Raw genomic sequence first — 18,938 nt, forward strand, 5'->3', positions numbered from 1 at the left:
AAGGTCGACCGTGGTTCGACCGCAGTTTTGTATGTCAATATTTTCTTGGAATATAAATACACCTCTTTGCCAAACTAGAAGACTACCTCTTTCCAACATTCTTTCTAAGTCATATCTACTGATCTCCCAAGCCTCAAGCACATATCTATGGAGAGATTATAAGAGAGAAAGAGAGATTCTACTTACACTAAGTAGAATTGAAATGTAAACTTTGTACTTATCATTTATATCTTTAAGTTTACTTTGTAAGATACTTCCTTAGGGGGTCAAGGAAGTTAGATAGTTCTTATGATAGGAAACACCATCTTGCTTAATGATTCAACTTCCTTAAAGGGATCTAGGAAGTTGATCAATTCCATTGGGAATTAAGTTGGTGTGACCTATTGAAGAACGATGAGTGATTGTAAGCTTAGCTATAAGTTTACTTGTAAGCTATCTTCTTAAAGGGATCTCGAAGGTAGTTGTGATTTCACTAGGCTAGAGCATTAGGATCTTGTGGTAAGAGCATTTGGTGTTTGTGAATTCTTCAAAGGGACGTAAGGGTTCATAAGTAGCGGCTTATCGAGGAGCTAGTGTTGTATCCGGACACTCCACCGGGTTTGGGGTATCATAGTGAAGAAAACTCTCAATTCGTAGAATTGAGGAGTGGATTAAGGTGGATTAGTTAACATTCACCAGAACCACTATAAATCCTTGTGTTTGTGCACTTTCATTCTTTACATACTTGCATTAACAAACACAAACACTTCCACGCTTAAAACTCATGTTTTGATTGTTAAAGATTTCGAAAAAGTTTTAAGAAATCACTAAGTAACTATTCACCCCCCTCTACTTACTTACAATATTATTAATAAAATAATAAACACCTCTCGGAACATTCGCGCTACGAAAAACGGGGTGTTACATTACACCATCAATTAATAAATTGAATCCTTAATCATGTATCATGTCTGATTACTATTAGAATCGTAATTACTTTCAGGACTTTCATCTATAAATATACGGTATAACTCAATTATAGAGGAGCACATTTTGGCTCGTTTTTCAGCTTCTCATTCGTTATTCCACATAAGAAACGTAAATTGTTTCTTGTCTTCGTTGAAATACACAATATCCGAGAAGATGAAAGGTATTTGTTCTCTAACGAAGTCACGCAAGTACGATATACCGAACTCAGTAACATCGATATCATCAAGTGATTTTCTCATATCATTTTAGTATGACTTCAATTATCCTCAAATTCACTCCCGTAATGGACGTCCATTGCAATAGCAATTGGATCTGTGGAGATAAGTTAAATGCAAGTATTTGAGTAAGTTTGAGGCTAAAGAAATAAAAGTATCGGTGCGCTAACGGCGGTGGCTAGCACACTCACTAGTATTGGTGCCAATGAATGAAGATGCCTTTGGCGATCACATTCACGGACCGCTATAACCAGTCTCAGACGATGAGTCAGACTCCTTTATGATCAAAGGCGCAAGGAGTTAAAATTCTCGATTTCAAACTTAAAATTCTTGCATTGTAATTTTAGACTGGATTTGTAAGTGTCATATTGCTAACCTATAATCAACTTCATTGTAATTTCTTTTTTATTGCCCTACCAACTTGCCACTTGCCTTTTTAATTTTACAAATTTCCTGATCTGCCTTTTTAATGTGTAATGTACAATGTGCAATTCTATGATATGGCAACACCTTATATAGTTTTAACATAGTGTATTTTTTAGACTACGATATAGTACTCTAGAATTTATATGCATGTTCGCAAATAACATATATCATGAATATATCGATCACGAAACTATAAAAAAGTAACGTAACTATTGGTTTACTATTTTAACTATATCATATCTATAATAGACATGCACGCTTTATACGTACATCGTGTTTATGAGAATACAACTGAAACATAAAGACAAGGCTCGAAATCATAAAATAAAACTTTAAACCAAGAACCCGCTATCATCTATCGAGCCAAACTGAAAAACGTATAAACTGAACAAAACACCGACCGAAATAATTTACAAAGAAGAATTAAGGGCAGGTGTCAAGCTGTAAACCAAAGGCGTAATTCCAAGATATTATTCTCCATTTTCTAGGTGTGCCAAAACATCACCATCGAGACCCAAACAAGCCACCTGTCAAATATAATTAAGATACGTATATCTTTTTTATTGGACCCATTTTTATTTTATACAGAACCATAATAACAGGTATAGTCCTCGAGGTGGCACTCTACAGAATAAATCAACCCTTCAGGCGTCAAAGGTCACGTAGTATTTTGTTAATATTCCGTATTATATTTAATTTATTAGTTTCTTCTTTAAAAATTCTTATAACATTTTTAATTCACTGCATGTCTTGAATTTACTTTTAGTTAGTATTTTCCTAATTTTTTTTTCAGGAATGGCAACACTCAAGCAATATTATAAACTAGATGGAGGTCAGGAGTGGCCCACTCCGTTGGGCCAGAAAATCGAGAGGAAATTGTAAAAAAAATCACTAAAATACGAAATAGTTTATGTCGTGATGATAGATTACTGTTCATTGTTATTGGCTAATATACTTATTATAAATATAAATATAAAATATAAATATAAATTATAAATATAGAAAAAATTAGTATGAAGTTAGATAATTAAAAACGTTCTAAAACACATGCAGTGGCGGAACTTGAACCCGATCACAGATGTGACGGGTGTAAAAATTCATTAAATTTTATTGTCAGCAGGGGAAAACACTAATAAAAACCTTATTTTTTAGAAAAAAATAATACTATTTTTAGTGTAATTTTTTTTCTTTTCGAAATCTAGCTGGGACGGGTGCCCCGCCCTGTCCCTACTATATCTTCCGCTCCAGAACAGATGATACCATAGCGCGACATGAAAATGCAATGACAATAATTCATTCAAAACTACGTTGCTTAAGACTCATGATTCAAAATTCGATAGCACCGAATAGTGCGACTATGTATCGATTTCAGAGGATGAGTAATCTATAATTGTAAAAGCTTAAAATATATTTTCCATGTCCCATATTACTAGTCATGTTTTGATTTTATAGATCGTTTATTTTCAACTTTACATTAAATTAATATTTTTATGTTATATAATAATTAAAGAACGTTATAATAGTAAAAATATATTTAAAAATTAATCTATTAATATAAGTCTTATCGAGTAAAGACGTGTTAGTTTTGATGACTCGGACAACACGTAAAGTGAAGCTGTCGTTAATAAAGTTATTCGCTTGGCAAAATGAGTTGAATAATATATATATATATATATATATATATATATATATATATATATATATATATATATATATATATATATATATATATATATATATATATATATATATATATATATATATATATATTCCTCTCAGATCTCTCGAGTCGCCTAAAAGGCTATCTGTATGTTTCCGGTTGTACATTGTTTATATTGGTTATAATATAATTTTCTGTTGGCTTTTCAAAAAAAAAAAAAAAAAAAAAAAAAAAATATATATATATATATATATATATATATATATATATATATATATATATATATATATATATATATATATATATATATATATATATATATGAAAAGAATTTATATGATTGATTGAAAGCTTAAGGTCAGTGGTGATCGCATAAACTTTTTGATGCATGCCCCATTGAGACGACTTTTAAAATACACTCATTTTATTATTTGTTTGTAGCAAACTTATATTATATACTCCGTATAACAAAGAGGGGTTGATGTATATATCTTTTTGTTTTTCAAGTTCTTAAGCATAAAGCAATTGAGTTGAATAATATATTATTTTGAATGAAAAAGAGGAGTTTTATTAGGAAATGAGGGTCTCGTTTTCACGTAAATCATTTAATTAATTAATTATTAATTCTCCAGTCTCGTACTTGAAGATCTTTGCCACGTATACTCACTCCACTGATACATGCGTGTCAGACTATAAATTGACTCATGTACATTCTCGTGTTATTTTCCCATTCGTCCACGTTTTCCCCGCCTAAAACACTCTGTACCCGCTTTTCTACTTCAACGGCTCAGATCACAACATCTCTGGCCCACCTTGCCCGATATTCTACTGGCAGCACCCTTACGTGTCTCATATCTACAGCTTCCGTTAAACTCTCTCCTCGTTTCAATTCCGTCCTTTTTAACATCTTTCTTACCGAACCGCCTTCATTTTCATTTCAATATTCGTATCAATAATTATAATTATTATTCGATCAAACATTTTCTCTTCAAACTTAAATTATTTGATCGTTCAATCACGTTTAATTTCATGAGATAAGTTGTAGATTTGTTGTTCTGAAAAACCAGAAGATTTCAATTCAATCAGTAACGAATGATTCGGAGTTGTTCTGAAATGGCGGAAATTTGTTTGAGAGAGAAGGAAACATCGACTTGTACGGATTCGAATACGCGAGCGGCGCGAAGAAAACGGATGGAAATTCGAAGGGTTAAGTATGTAACGGGCGTTTCAGCTACGGTTGTTGACCATCGTAAGGGAATGAAAAAACCGAAATTCTCAATCTCGACGGCGTCATCTTCTCGTGAACCAAACGACGTCGTTGATAATTGTAGTTATTCTGAATTAAAATTGGAGAACGGGGATAAATCGGATTTTGTAAATGAATGTATTCCTAAATTCGGAGCTGCGTCTGTTTGTGGAAGAAGGAGAGAAATGGAGGATTCAGTTGCTATTCATCCTTGGTTTTTAGATGAGGATACTCAAACATCTAATATCCACTATTTTGGTGTTTATGATGGCCATGGTTGTTCTCATGTAAGGTTTTTTAGAACGTCAACGTACTCTCACACCCATTATAAATTAATGCACAAATTATGCCTACTACCAGGCTCCAACCCCGAACCAACTTCTTGGTTAAAGGGTTTTCAAGCAAGCCATTTGATGGTTTTTTGAACGCGAACCATGATATAATAGTCTAGCGGTTCACGTGATGATGGTTAATACCGAGTATTAAATATCACTTAAACATATGAACACGTGGGTAATTTAGTCCCCGATGATTCAAAACTTTGGTTAGGAAAAAAGCGAAAATAATGACTAGATAATCTGATTCAAATACGTACATCTAGCTAAACTAGTTCCCTTGCTCGCGTGGCTTTATACGTTTAGTGTCTATCTCAACGTACATCTAAGTAAAATACTCCCCATCTCACGTAGCTTTATCTCACGTAGCTTTATTAGTACTACGTATATGTTATCGTTTAGTCGCGCTCAGCCTAACTCAACTGAGTTAGGTTGTAGGCTTAACACGACTAAACGTTTACATTTACCCTAAATGAATGTGTTAGATGATAGGTTAGTGGCCCAACAGCGATTTCGCCGCTCGGACTGCGGGGAGTGTTAGATGATAGGTTAGTGGCCCAACCCGATTATGGGCTTGGGTCCGTTAGGGTTTATTAAGTCATTAGGGTTTCATATGTAATCTATAAATAGGACCAATGTTATCAATAATATTCACGAGTTTACATTGTCTTACAGAATGAATATTTTACTTAGATGAACGCAGTTAGTCTAAACAAATACCAACCTTAACACAAAACGGAAAAATATTTTCCCTTAAATGTACGGAAATAGTTTGGATGTATGCACGTGTCATGTAGTCATGGTTGGAGAATTCGGATCTCGGGAAGATCTCGTTTGGACTTTTTTAAGGAGATCTCGCCATCTCGGAATAATCTCATCTCGGACGTTGACTTGTGTTGACTTTATAGTTTTTTTAATAAAAATATACATAAAAACATAAATATATGTATATTTATATACGTTTTTAAGAGAGTATACTAAAATATTCGAGAAATAAGCTAGAAAATCTTAGAAATTACGTATTTTACAAGAAAATCTTACAAATTAGTAAGAAAATCTGAGAAATTGTGGCTTTGACTAAGTTTGACCCCGTTGACCTAGAAATTCCGGGAGATGAAAATCTCGTCTCGGTTGCCTTCTAAAAACTAGATCTCGGGAGATTTACAACCCTGCATGTAGTGTATTTGATGTTTTACGAAATAATAATTAGAGTTGTAATAATTGTGACGGTTGTTTTGAATTTATTATAGGTAGCGAGGAGGTGTAAAGATCGTTTACATTTGTTAGTGAAAGAAGAATTGAATAAAGACGTTGACGAGTCAACTGATTGGAAAAATGGAATGGAACGAAGTTTCAGTCGAATGGATGAGGAAGTTGTAATATGGAACCAACAAGCTACAAGTCATGACTGCAAGTGTGAGCTACACGCGCCTGAGTCATATGGTGTGGGATCTACGGCTGTGGTTGCGGTCGTGACTCCTGATAAAATTGTGGTAGCAAATTGTGGTGACTCGCGTGCCGTACTTTGTAGAAATGGCAAGCCGGTTCCTCTGTCAGTTGATCACAAGGTTAGCATTAGAGAATTCTTTTTTACATATATGTATAGTACATTTAAAGTTTTAATTTGTTAATGTGATATGAATGGAATGTAAAAAATAAGACAAAAAATGTATAAAAAATATCTATTTAGTAGTTTCTCCATCCTGAAAATAAGGGTTCCTTGCACTATCATTATTTTTTTTAGTTTTTGGCTATACTCCATGTTTTAAGTGTCCATTACAATGCTTCAATCATAGTTAGTGGGTTTGGCTAATAATTTTTATTGTTTTAAAATGTAGTACGTATTTGATAAATGTTAGTTTTCCACTTATATTCAAAAAAAATAATTTCGTAACAAATATAAAAAGTAAGTTATAGTTTTTGGGAAGGATGTGATATTAGTGTTTAGTATCAACGTAAGTTTACATATTACTCTCTTTAATTTTAGGTAAATTATAAAGTTTTACCTTTTAACGCCGGATATTTATTTAATGTAGCCCGATCGACCAGATGAACTAAGTCGTATACAAGCAGCTGGTGGAAGAGTATTATATTGGGAAGGTGCTAGAGTTTGCGGAGTTTTAGCCATGTCCAGAGCTATTGGTAAGCAAGCGTACAAATTATCAAAATTCTAAACAGGGCAACATGATTTTTATAATTAAAGCGTTAACCATTTATTTATTCATACATCTTTCAGGCGATAATTATTTGAAACCTTACGTGACTTCTGAGCCAGAAGTAACAGTTACGGATCGAACAGAGGATGATGAGTTTCTGATTCTTGCAAGCGACGGATTATGGGACGTGGTGTCAAATGAGACGGCCTGTGGATTGGCAAGCATGTGTTTAAAAGGAAATGGGCCATCAGCAAAAATGAAGTGCCCACCTGTGAATGATGTGCCCGAATACACGAATAGTGATGGGGTGTGCTCTGATGCGTCATTACTACTGACGAAGTTGGCTTTGGCTCGAAGGAGTGCAGACAATGTTAGTGTTATTGTTGTGGATTTAAGAAAAGCTGCTTAGTTTATAATAAAAGACGATTTAATTTTGGCACCTTAATTTTTGAAAAGAAAAATGGTGCATTTGTAACACACTTTTTTCGATTTATTGTTTCTACAGATGCAGAATCTGTTGTATATATAAAACGAAACTTATATTATGTTTTGACCGTTGAACGATATAACACCCAATTTGTTTTACAAGAAATGCGGCGATTTCTCTAGTAAAAGAGGCGAGTCGACAAAACTTTATAAATTCTTGCTTAATCGGAAGGCGGCGAATTCTTTCTAAAAGCAGCATGTCTGTTGACAAACAGAAAACTAGTACTATAGGAATTAATCGACAAAACTTTAAAATATCTTGCTCAATCGGAAGGCGGCGAATTCTTCTTGGACGTGGCATGTTTGTTTTGTCTTCTTGGACGTGGCATGTTTGTGGCATGTTTGTTTTGTCAACAGAAGACTTTTTAGTAATATAGGAATGTTGCACTTTCTTGGAGAAAAGCGGCGTCTTCGGGGGAGAAAGCAGCGCCATGCCATGTGTCAGATGGTGTTTTATCATTGCGGCGGTTGGCGTTCTTTTCCCGACGGTCTTCCTATTTGCTTGACGCATGTATGTTCGGTGGCCGTCGTTCTCTCACTGATTGTAGTTAGTTTGTTCATCTTTGGTATTGCCGATATTATTGCATTAATATGTTAGAGCACGAGGTGTCCGTAGTTCTCCTCAGTGTCCATTTTGGACACTGAGATTGACTGACTGGCTGTTGGGTGCTGGTGTCCACAATGTCTATTTCAGTGTCCATTTTCAATGTCCTTTTTAAAAAAAAATTATTTTGTGTACTTTTTATTTGGGTAAATATTAAAAAAACTTCAAATAATAATAAAAAAAGTTACATATTTTAATAAAAAAAACATTACATTTATTCTTAAAATATTGATATGCATCATAACTTGGATTTATATTTTAACATTTCCCTCTTTAAAGTTAGGTAAAACCATGTGCTGGTTTCTACATCTTCTTCCTTTTCTTCTATTTCTCTCACAGTCTTCTTCTTCCTTTTTTTCATATTTCTCAAACCTGCAAAAACCACAAAAATACCTCACAAATAATAAAACTAAAAAAAAAACTAAAAGAAAAAAAAAGAAGGGAAATGGACACCGTCGGTGGCGCGACAGTGCAAATCGACGGGAGTGGCGACGGTGACGCGGTGTCGGAGGACGGCGGTTTCGGCGTCGATTTTTGAGGGACGGCGGGGAGGGGACGACGGGCACCGTGTGCTCTTATAGCTTATCCTTATTATTTCTTTTAAAAGTGTTTTGTAACGACCCTACCCGTTATCCAACCGTTCAAGCAAATTTTTATTTTTATTTTATATACAGAAGGGTGCGCGGCGCGCAGAAGGCTTGACAGCCTCTGTCCGGAATTTCCAAATTTTGATTAAAGATCTCCCACTTCCCGACACTTTTAGGCGAAACGCTTTTCACAACACATTATAATAGTTAAAACTAACACGTTCCAATAATAAAACGAGTTTTACGACACCGGGCCCACATCGGCCGTTTTACGACACTCGTACAAAATTCAAGTTTCAATCCCAATTTACATTTCGGCGAGTTAGGACTCTATAACCCAACCCGATACCAAGAGCATAATTCCGGGGACTACCAAATCCCCAATCCGCGTCCGAATATCCAATAGCTACCCCATCGAGCCCAAACTGAAATGTCCCGTTCTTATTGATTAAAAACGTTCCATATTAATTGATTTCGTTGCGAGGTTTTGACCTCTATATGAGACGTTTTTCAAAGACTGCATTCATTTTTAAAACAAACCATAACCTTTATTTCATAAATAAAGGTTTAAAAAGCTTTACGTAGATTATCAAATAATGATAATCTAAAATATCCTGTTTACACACGACCATTACATAATGGTTTACAATACAAATATGTTACATCGAAATCAGTTTCTTGAATGCAGTTTTTACACAATATCATACAAACATGGACTCCAAATCTTGTCCTTATTTTAGTATGCAACAGCGGAAGCTCTTAATATTCACCTGTAACGACCCGGAAATTTCCGACCAAATTTAAACCTTAACCTTTATATGTTTCCGACACGATAAGCAAAAACATTAATGTTGAGTCTAGAAAGTTTAAAATCTATATTCGGTTAATTAGTTACCCTTTGACCATACCCGACGATTCACGAACAAATATTGTAAATAAAAATGTATATATATAAATAAACATATATGTAAATAATTATATACCATGAGTTAAATATATTAACAAAACTAGTACGTGGATTAGAAAACTTAAACTTGATACATAGAACATGATTAAATATGAGGTAGTTGAAATATATATATATATATATATATATATATATATATATATATATATATATACATACATACATATAGGATTAATATACACAATTATCAATTGTATGTATATTATTATATATTCATATAAAATGTAAAATATTAAATATGAAATATTTGATATTATCTAATATATAAATAGTAATAGGTAAATTAGATATATTTAATTTGAATTTAATAAAAAAAATATAGTTGTTATACTAATATTATTATTACTTCATGATTATTGATATTAATATCAATACCAGTATTATTAGCATTACTATCTTTATTATATTTGTTATTAATAATATTAACATACAATTATTTTTATCATTTTTATGTATTTACTGTTATTAGTTTTCTTATAATATTTGTATTATTATTATTTTTAGTATTATTCTTAAATATTAATATTAAGAATTATTATAATTTATAGTTATCATTATTATTATAATCATTAGAAAATAACATAAATTATTATCATTAATAATATTATTATGAATATTATTATTATTATTATGTTTATGTTTATTATTATTAATAATAATATCAATATTATTATTATTAATAAAGTTATTAATTATTAAAAACTAAAATAATATATATATGGAAATAGATATATATCACGCGTATACCTTTTTCTTTGTTTTAATCTGTCTTCTGATTCTTTTCCTGCTTACTTGTGAACTCATGTCGACCCACGTTTTATACAACAGCAAAACAATCGTTATCAGGTATTCTGAATCTTCATTATATAAGATCAATTACAATCATCAAATTATTGGTGGACTGTAAAAAAAAAAAAAAAAAGCAGAAGAGTATTTCGTTACCCCTGTTCACGACCCTTTTAAACCCAAAACTCATATTCGAATCAATCTTCAAATTATAAAAATGCAAAAGTGTTAGGAATCATTTAGGCAAACCTTCTCTAAAATCTCGGTTTCCAATTCTTATTATTGAATATGAATTTAAGAGTTAAAGTAAGTTTTTTTTACAAAATTCAAAGGTTTGCTCAAAAATCAAATTAATGTTTTAAAGACAGTTTCTATCGAAATTGTTAATTGGAAAAGTTTCCTTGAGTATTTTCTAATCGAATTCATGTTATGACCATAGCCTGAAAAATTCTCTAAACCGCAATCGATTTTTTTTTTTTTTTTTTGTTGTGCACCTGCGTCGAAGAACACAGCAGGCTGTGTTATTTATTTATTTTTTTTATTTGTTTTTGCTTTGTTAATCAAGGATCATGGGTCTGATTATTTAAAAGTCTTAATCACACTTAAAATTCGAAAGTTGATTAATTAGTTAAATAGTTGATATGGTTAATTAAGCTGTCTGATCTGATCGAATATGTGGGGAAGAAGAAGGGAGCCAGTAGGTCGGGTTATAAATAAATCAAGTGGGTTTAAAACAGATAAATTAAATGGAGCAGATGGTTTGGTGTAGTGTTGGGTGAACGTGAGGTTGCAAGTTCGATTCTGGCTTGGGACATATGTTTTTAAATAAACTTCTAAGGTAGTTTTTCTTTTTGTTATAATTATTATTATTATTATTATTATTATTATTATTATTATTATTATTATTATTATTATTACCATGAATATTATTATTGTTATTATTACTAATACAATACTTATGATTATTTAGTATTATTGATATTATTAAGGTTAAAACTAATATCATTATTATTATTATTATAATTACTACTAGTATTATCATAAGTATTATATATTGTTATCAAAATTATGATTTTCATTATTATTATTATTATTATTAAATTTTTTTTTATTTTATTAAAAACTACTGTTATTATCATTTTTATAAGATTTATCATTTAAAAACAATCACTTATATTATTACCATTAACACTAATATTATCATTACTATTATTTAAATCTAAGTATTAATATGATAACTACTTAACCAACAAATGAACTATTTATATATAAAATATTTGATAACAAAACAAATTTATATTTTTACAATGAGATATATAAATTAAGATATAATAAATAAATTTGATCGATTTCGATTATGTGTATTAATAAATATACAAATGATATAGGTTCGTGAATCCAAGGCCAACCCTGCACATGTTAAATGATGTTATATGTATTTTTACTACAAAATACATTAGGTGAGTATATAGTCCCACTTTTAAACTCTAAATATTTCGGGATGAGAATACATGTATTTTATGTTTTACGTTATGGACACAAGTAACTGAAAAATATATTCTACGTTGAGTTGTACCACTGGCATACTTCCCTGTAGCTTGGTAACTAATATTTACAGCGGTATTGTAAACGCGAATCCTGTTGATAGATCTATCGGGCCTGACAACCCCAACCGGACTGGACGACCAGTATTCAACGGTTGCACAGTACTTCGTTTCGTGACTACACTTGGTACAGTGTAGTAAGATTTCATATTAAAGGGAATATGCGACGTGATTAATTGTTAAGTATGGTTACCAAGTGCTCAACCACTTAGAATATTTTTATTAAAATGTTTACATATGAAATCTTATGGTCCATAGTTATAACGCTGCTAGCAACAAACCTATATATCTCACCAACTTTATGTTGACGTTTTAAAACATGTTATTCTCAGGTACGAATTAAGTCTTCCGCTGTGCATTTGCTCAATTTATGGACATTACTTGGAGTCGACCATCGCAATGGGACCAAATGTTGAAGATATCGTCCGGATGGATAAGGACGGGTCTTTACAGGTGGTATCAGAGCGTTGGTCTTAGTGAACCAGGTCTTGCATTAGTGTGTCTGACTAGTAGTTGTTAGAATACATTAATGAATCTGGACTTTGACCGTGTCTGCTTGTCAAAAGTTTTGCTTATCATTTCTAGTCGGAAATCATCTACTTATCATCCTTAGGGAATTGCCTGCTTACCATTCTTAAGTCCAGACATGCCTTACTGCCTTTATTGCATAGATAGTGTATAGACAAATGTATATCTTAGCGTATCTATTACGATAGACTTTGCTTAATATCTTCCGTAAATTTCTCCGTAATTTAAGGGATCCTGGTACTATATATATCTATGCATATTATGCATTGAGAATACCATCCAACTATTATTTGCTGTCACTAAGCTTTTCATACCAAAAATCTTTTCTGTGATCGCGTACGATGGCCTCTACGAATCGACCAAGTTCTTCTGACTCCGAAGATAGCGTGACGGGAGCGCACCAACCGATCAACTATCGTGATTTCTTTAGAAAGTGGGGATGGGTTCGCGAAATACTTACCCTATGGAGAAATGAAGAAGGTACTCCATATCACGAGCCGAACTTACCACCTAACGTCGGAGTGCTCGACCCGCTCACCGGCGAACCTGTTCGCAACACCGTTTATACCCTTTTTGCAAGAATTTTTCGTCTTGAGGCTACCATTAACGGAACTAGAGAAGATATCCGACCTTTACCTCACACTGATAACCAACCAGGGTTAGTAGAAGAAGTTAAAGAACTCCGAGCTCGAGTGTTAACTTTAGAGAGCACGGTACACAATTTGCAAGCACCAGCAGTATCACCAACACCAGTAACATCACCAGCTTCAGCACCAACGGTACCAGTACCACCAATAACCCAAGTTTCAACAATCCATGCCTCACCATCTCATTCTGCACCTCGAGTATAATCATCGTTCTATGAATCGTTCTACATCGATTATCTTCGCTCGACATGGCGATTATGTAATTTCTAAAGTTTTAGAGATTATGTAATCTAGTATTAATGGTAAATCAAATGAGTTTAATATCTTATTGACTCATTAAATCCATGATTACATCTGAAGAAAATATATATGCAAATATATATTTTCATAAAGATTGTAATTAAAATTCTTTTGTACAAACTGTTAATGGTGAAAATATTTTAATGGGTAGGTAATACCCGAGGAATATTTAGATTTCACATTAATCAGCTACACGGTACATTCTTCGACTCTGATTCAACAGTCAGTCACTATCCTACTTGTATCCATAGATATACGTATCCGTTCACCACAGAATCCATTTTCGTTCAATTTCATATTTGGATTTTGACCTATCAGAATCCAACAAGTGGCATAATGAAGAAAAACATTGGACAAAATAAAATTTGTTAGAAACAAACGAATTAACTAATTGAAATTTTGTTAAGAATCTACGCTAACTGTTCCAGCTAACTGTTCCTAGCTAACTGATTACATTTTATTTATCGCAATTTAATTATCGCAATTTTATTTATCGTCATTTAATTTCTGTTATTTACTTTACGCATTTAATTTATCGTCATCTAATTTCTGTTATTTATTTTACGCCCTTTAAATATCGGGACACGTATACAAGGTTTTGACATATCATATCGACGCATCTGTATATATTATTTGGAATAACCATAGACACTCTATATGCAGTAATGCGGGAGTTAGCTATACAGGGTTGAGGTTAATTCTCAAATAATATATATACTTTGAGTTGTGATCGACACTGAGACCGGTACACGGGTCACGATACGTATTAATTAATTCGAATATTATATATTAAATTATATATGAATATATTGGACTAGTGGACAACTAGACTATTGGACTGCTAACTTTGGACAATTAAAATGAATTAAAATATTGATTATAACATATGAAACTAAACAATTCTTCAAGTTTGCCACTTGATTTCATCCTAAACCTCATTTGTATCTCGACGTTTACAATCCGCGTACAAACCTATCAGGATTCTTGAAAATACCTCAATCGAGAAGTTGAACCGACCGCACTTCATCTACTGAAGAAAAGATCTATACACATGAAAAACTCTTGAACCCAAAGTCATAGTTTAACACGTACCGCGGCGAATTCTTAGGCATTTATTAGCAAAAACAACCTTACGATTCCTTTTCAAAGTAGCCAATTTTGTCACAGCTTCAGCAGAACAACTTCGACCTTCCATTCGAATAAGTCTTATTATAACTTTAATATATACGATTGGTTTTCCTCATCGTTATCGGGAACCTTTCATACTCCGCCATGTTATCATCAGCATTTAATCATCTAAAAACACAATTCGCCCAAAAACACCTCGGATTGATAATCGACGATTCAGATATGACTGCATTAAATGCAGAGGAAACAGTAAAATTTTAGATGGCCTAAATGGCCAAAAGTTTGATGATAAAGAAGGGAATGTTAGGAACGCTCGATAGAAAATTTAGTGCTGAAAAATGGATTGAGCTAATCGTGAAGGAAACAAAGAACAAATACAAGGAATGAACCTGCCTTCAAATAATGCAAATGATTCAGTGTCTGTTGAAACCGTCAGTATGAACCCTACTCCTTATTCTAAACTTTTTCAGGTAATATTATTCATCATCATCTTATCTTAGATATTATAAGATATCTTCATATTTTCCGCTATACATATTCTCCATATTTCTAAAGATATTTTCACAACTATTCCTATCTGCAATCATCTATCTCCCCGTAATATCTGCGTTACAACATAAAAGAAACTGTGTTAGTTTCTAAATTCTGAAATCTTCAAGTTTAAAATATGAATGTTTTGAAGCAGTATTGGGAACTGATGCGTGAATTAGTATAATATAATGAAACTTGATCAACTTCATTATATTACAGTAAGTCATGTTAAGTTTCTAATGGAATGTGATGATTCACAGTACCGTCATTATATGCCATGTTACACGACTCTTACATTTTACCCAATCTTCAAACATATAAAGAACATACCATCTTGATAGTTCTATCTTTTCCAGGGTATTCTGGTAATTTAACAAATCAAAATTTTGCCAATACCCTTTCTTTCTTAGAACATTAGCTATGCTCGTTCCGAACCTCATACCTACGAATTCTGGACCATTACAAAGGATGCTTAGTTGAAGAGGAGGAAAAGAAAAAGAACGAAGCTCCGAAATAAAATTTGTAGTAAAGATCGCAGCAATTAGGAAAGAACATTAACTGTGGATGACAATGATTATAGAAAACAAAAGTAATAACATCGAAGTATAAGGAAAGATATAAAACCCAACAACCACCCAGAAACTACAAACCGTGTATATCAATACGTATCGCAAAGTAAAGACACGGAAGAATTAGAAACAATATAATTTCAAGGAAATCATAAAAGTGAATAGATTCTTCTGGCGACAGATGAAAGAGAAGAATGAAAGATATGAAAGTTAGAAGTATAATAAGAATCAGGATTGGATGGAGCATATTAAGGAATGAGTAGAGGGATAAAGAATAGAAGATGTGGAGAATAAGAAAAACGAAGAGGTGAACTTATAGTGAAATATCCGACATAGAAATCGAAACAGATTGCCGCATTAAATCAAAGAAGATCCTGATCGCCGAAGAACCAAATCTTAATACGTAAGATTTTCTTTAAATCCCTTAAATCCCGGAAGTCAATAATAACTACGTCATCGGTTGAAACGAATATATCTATTCACTCATTTCACTCTTTTGTGATAGCTTCACTCGTACGCTGCATATGATCGAATCGTTTTATCTAAATCTCTCAATAATGATAAAACTCCATATTCGTCATGAAAACATTCCTATTGTTATCCATAACGACATCTATCAAATTTCGGGGACGAAATTTCTTTAACGGGTGGGTACTGTAACGACCCGGAAATTTCCGACCAAATTTAAACCTTAACCTTTATATGTTTCCGACACGATAAGCAAAAACATTAATGTTGAGTCTAGAAAGTTTAAAATCTATATTCGGTTAATTAGTTACCCTTTGACCATACCCGACGATTCACGAACAAATATTGTAAATAAAAATGTATATATATAAATAAACATATATGTAAATAATTATATACCATGAGTTAAATATATTAACAAAACTAGTACGTGGATTAGAAAACTTAAACTTGATACATAGAACATGATTAAATATGAGGTAGTTGAAATATATATATATATATATATATATATATATATATATATATATATATATATATATATATATATATATATATACATACATACATATAGGATTAATATACACAATTATCAATTGTATGTATATTATTATATATTCATATAAAATGTAAAATATTAAATATGAAATATTTGATATTATCTAATATATAAATAGTAATAGGTAAATTAGATATATTTAATTTGAATTTAATAAAAAAAATATAGTTGTTATACTAATATTATTATTACTTCATGATTATTGATATTAATATCAATACCAGTATTATTAGCATTACTATCTTTATTATATTTGTTATTAATAATATTAACATACAATTATTTTTATCATTTTTATGTATTTACTGTTATTAGTTTTCTTATAATATTTGTATTATTATTATTTTTAGTATTATTCTTAAATATTAATATTAAGAATTATTATAATTTATAGTTATCATTATTATTATAATCATTAGAAAATAACATAAATTATTATCATTAATAATATTATTATGAATATTATTATTATTATTATGTTTATGTTTATTATTATTAATAATAATATCAATATTATTATTATTAATAAAGTTATTAATTATTAAAAACTAAAATAATATATATATGGAAATAGATATATATCACGCGTATACCTTTTTCTTTGTTTTAATCTGTCTTCTGATTCTTTTCCTGCTTACTTGTGAACTCATGTCGACCCACGTTTTATACAACAGCAAAACAATCGTTATCAGGTATTCTGAATCTTCATTATATAAGATCAATTACAATCATCAAATTATTGGTGGACTGTAAAAAAAAAAAAAAAAAAGCAGAAGAGTATTTCGTTACCCCTGTTCACGACCCTTTTAAACCCAAAACTCATATTCGAATCAATCTTCAAATTATAAAAATGCAAAAGTGTTAGGAATCATTTAGGCAAACCTTCTCTAAAATCTCGGTTTCCAATTCTTATTATTGAATATGAATTTAAGAGTTAAAGTAAGTTTTTTTTACAAAATTCAAAGGTTTGCTCAAAAATCAAATTAATGTTTTAAAGACAGTTTCTATCGAAATTGTTAATTGGAAAAGTTTCCTTGAGTATTTTCTAATCGAATTCATGTTATGACCATAGCCTGAAAAATTCTCTAAACCGCAATCGATTTTTTTTTTTTTTTGTTGTGCACCTGCGTCGAAGAACACAGCAGGATGTGTTATTTATTTATTTTTTTTATTTGTTTTTGCTTTGTTAATCAAGGATCATGGGTCTGATTATTTAAAAGTCTTAATCACACTTAAAATTCGAAAGTTGATTAATTAGTTAAATAGTTGATATGGTTAATTAAGCTGTCTGATCTGATCGAATATGTGGGGAAGAAGAAGGGAGCCAGTAGGTCGGGTTATAAATAAATCAAGTGGGTTTAAAACAGATAAATTAAATGGAGCAGATGGTTTGGTGTAGTGTTGGGTGAACGTGAGGTTGCAAGTTCGATTCTGGCTTGGGACATATGTTTTTAAATAAACTTCTAAGGTAGTTTTTCTTTTTGTTATAATTATTATTATTATTATTATTATTATTATTATTATTATTATTATTATTATTATTATTATTATTATTATTATTATTATTATTATTATTATTATTACCATGAATATTATTATTGTTATTATTACTAATACAATACTTATGATTATTTAGTATTATTGATATTATTAAGGTTAAAACTAATATCATTATTATTATTATTATAATTACTACTAGTATTATCATAAGTATTATATATTGTTATCAAAATTATGATTTTCATTATTATTATTATTATTATTAAATTTTTTTTTATTTTATTAAAAACTACTGTTATTATCATTTTTATAAGATTTATCATTTAAAAACAATCACTTATATTATTACCATTAACACTAATATTATCATTACTATTATTTAAATCTAAGTATTAATATGATAACTACTTAACCAACAAATGAACTATTTATATATAAAATATTTGATAACAAAACAAATTTATATTTTTACAATGAGATATATAAATTAAGATATAATAAATAAATTTGATCGATTTCGATTATGTGTATTAATAAATATACAAATGATATAGGTTCGTGAATCCAAGGCCAACCCTGCACATGTTAAATGATGTTATATGTATTTTTACTACAAAATACATTAGGTGAGTATATAGTCCCACTTTTAAACTCTAAATATTTCGGGA

The 18,938-nt window shown here is 31.0% G+C and overlaps 1 protein-coding gene across 1 annotated transcript; it reads left to right on the forward strand.

Annotated features, from left to right (window-relative positions):
• Positions 1–4,141: 4,141 nt before the first annotated feature.
• LOC139876192 (probable protein phosphatase 2C 24) lies at positions 4,142–7,589 on the forward strand. The gene is made up of 4 exons (XM_071863487.1): positions 4,142–4,802; positions 6,101–6,418; positions 6,887–6,992; positions 7,087–7,589. The coding sequence occupies exons 1-4, from the start codon at positions 4,362–4,364 to the stop codon at positions 7,413–7,415; spliced, it is 1,194 nt and encodes a 397-aa protein (XP_071719588.1). The 5' UTR covers positions 4,142–4,361; the 3' UTR covers positions 7,416–7,589.
• The last annotated feature ends 11,349 nt before the right edge of the window (positions 7,590–18,938 follow it).

This window comes from Rutidosis leptorrhynchoides, chromosome 1, assembly GCF_046630445.1.
Source record: "Rutidosis leptorrhynchoides isolate AG116_Rl617_1_P2 chromosome 1, CSIRO_AGI_Rlap_v1, whole genome shotgun sequence".
NCBI lineage: Eukaryota > Viridiplantae > Streptophyta > Magnoliopsida > Asterales > Asteraceae > Rutidosis > Rutidosis leptorrhynchoides.

Coding starts and splice junctions, on each gene's coding strand:
- LOC139876192 (XM_071863487.1), top strand. CDS start 4,362: ATGATTCGGAGTTGTTCTGAAATGGCGGAAATTTGTTTGAGAGAGAAG. Junction 4,803..6,100: donor ATGGCCATGGTTGTTCTCAT/GTAAGGTTTTTT, acceptor AATTTATTATAG/GTAGCGAGGAGGTGTAAAGA. Junction 6,419..6,886: donor CTCTGTCAGTTGATCACAAG/GTTAGCATTAGA, acceptor TATTTAATGTAG/CCCGATCGACCAGATGAACT.